This window comes from Lagopus leucura, unplaced genomic scaffold (assembly GCF_019238085.1).
Source record: "Lagopus leucura isolate 7727_CA_CO unplaced genomic scaffold, USGS_WTPT01 34363-0_obj-0_obj, whole genome shotgun sequence".
NCBI lineage: Eukaryota > Metazoa > Chordata > Aves > Galliformes > Phasianidae > Lagopus > Lagopus leucura.
Window position 1 is genome coordinate 1 of NW_024963588.1, and position 579 is coordinate 579.

The window sequence follows — 579 nt, forward strand, 5'->3', positions numbered from 1 at the left end:
GGGGGGGGTAAAATCACCTTTTGTAGGCTGGAGGAGTTGAGCTGTGTCTTGTCAATGATCTTCACAGCAACCTGAAGGGAGGGGAGGGGAGAGGAGAGGAGGGGGCTGAGCCTGAGCTGCACCCACAGGCAGGGGGGCAAAGGGTGAGCAGCAGGAGCCCAGCATTGGATTAAACCACAGTGGGGCCCCACAGGATGAGCGCCGGGAGCCCAGCACTGGCCTTAAACCACAGCAGGGATCCCACAGCTGAGCAGCAGAGGCCCAGCACTGGATTTCAATCACAGCTGAGGCCCAGCACTGGATTTCAATCACATCTGAGGCCCAGCACTGGATTTCAACCACAGCTGAGGCCCAGCACTGGATTTCAATCACATCTGAGGCCCAGCACTGGATTTCAACCACAGCAGAGGCCCAGCACTGGATTTCAACCACATCTGAGGCCCAGCACTGGATTTCAACCACAGCAGAGGCACAGCACTGGATTTCAATCACATCTGAGGCCCAGCACTGGATTTCAACCACAGCAGAGGCACAGCACTGGATTTCAATCACAGCTGAGGCCCAGCACTGGATTTCAAT

The 579-nt window shown here is 56.3% G+C and overlaps 1 protein-coding gene across 1 annotated transcript in view; it reads right to left on the minus strand.

Annotated features, from left to right (window-relative positions):
- Window positions 1–11: 11 nt before the first annotated feature.
- Window positions 12–579, minus strand: part of LOC122191234 (serine/threonine-protein kinase MARK2-like) — a gene marked incomplete at its 3' end in the record, with an annotated part of 1,252 nt that continues 684 nt past the window's right edge. The window contains exon 3 of the mRNA XM_042891461.1: window positions 12–71. Coding sequence (XP_042747395.1) covers window positions 12–71 — 60 coding nt within the window. The remainder of the gene's footprint in view (window positions 72–579) is intronic.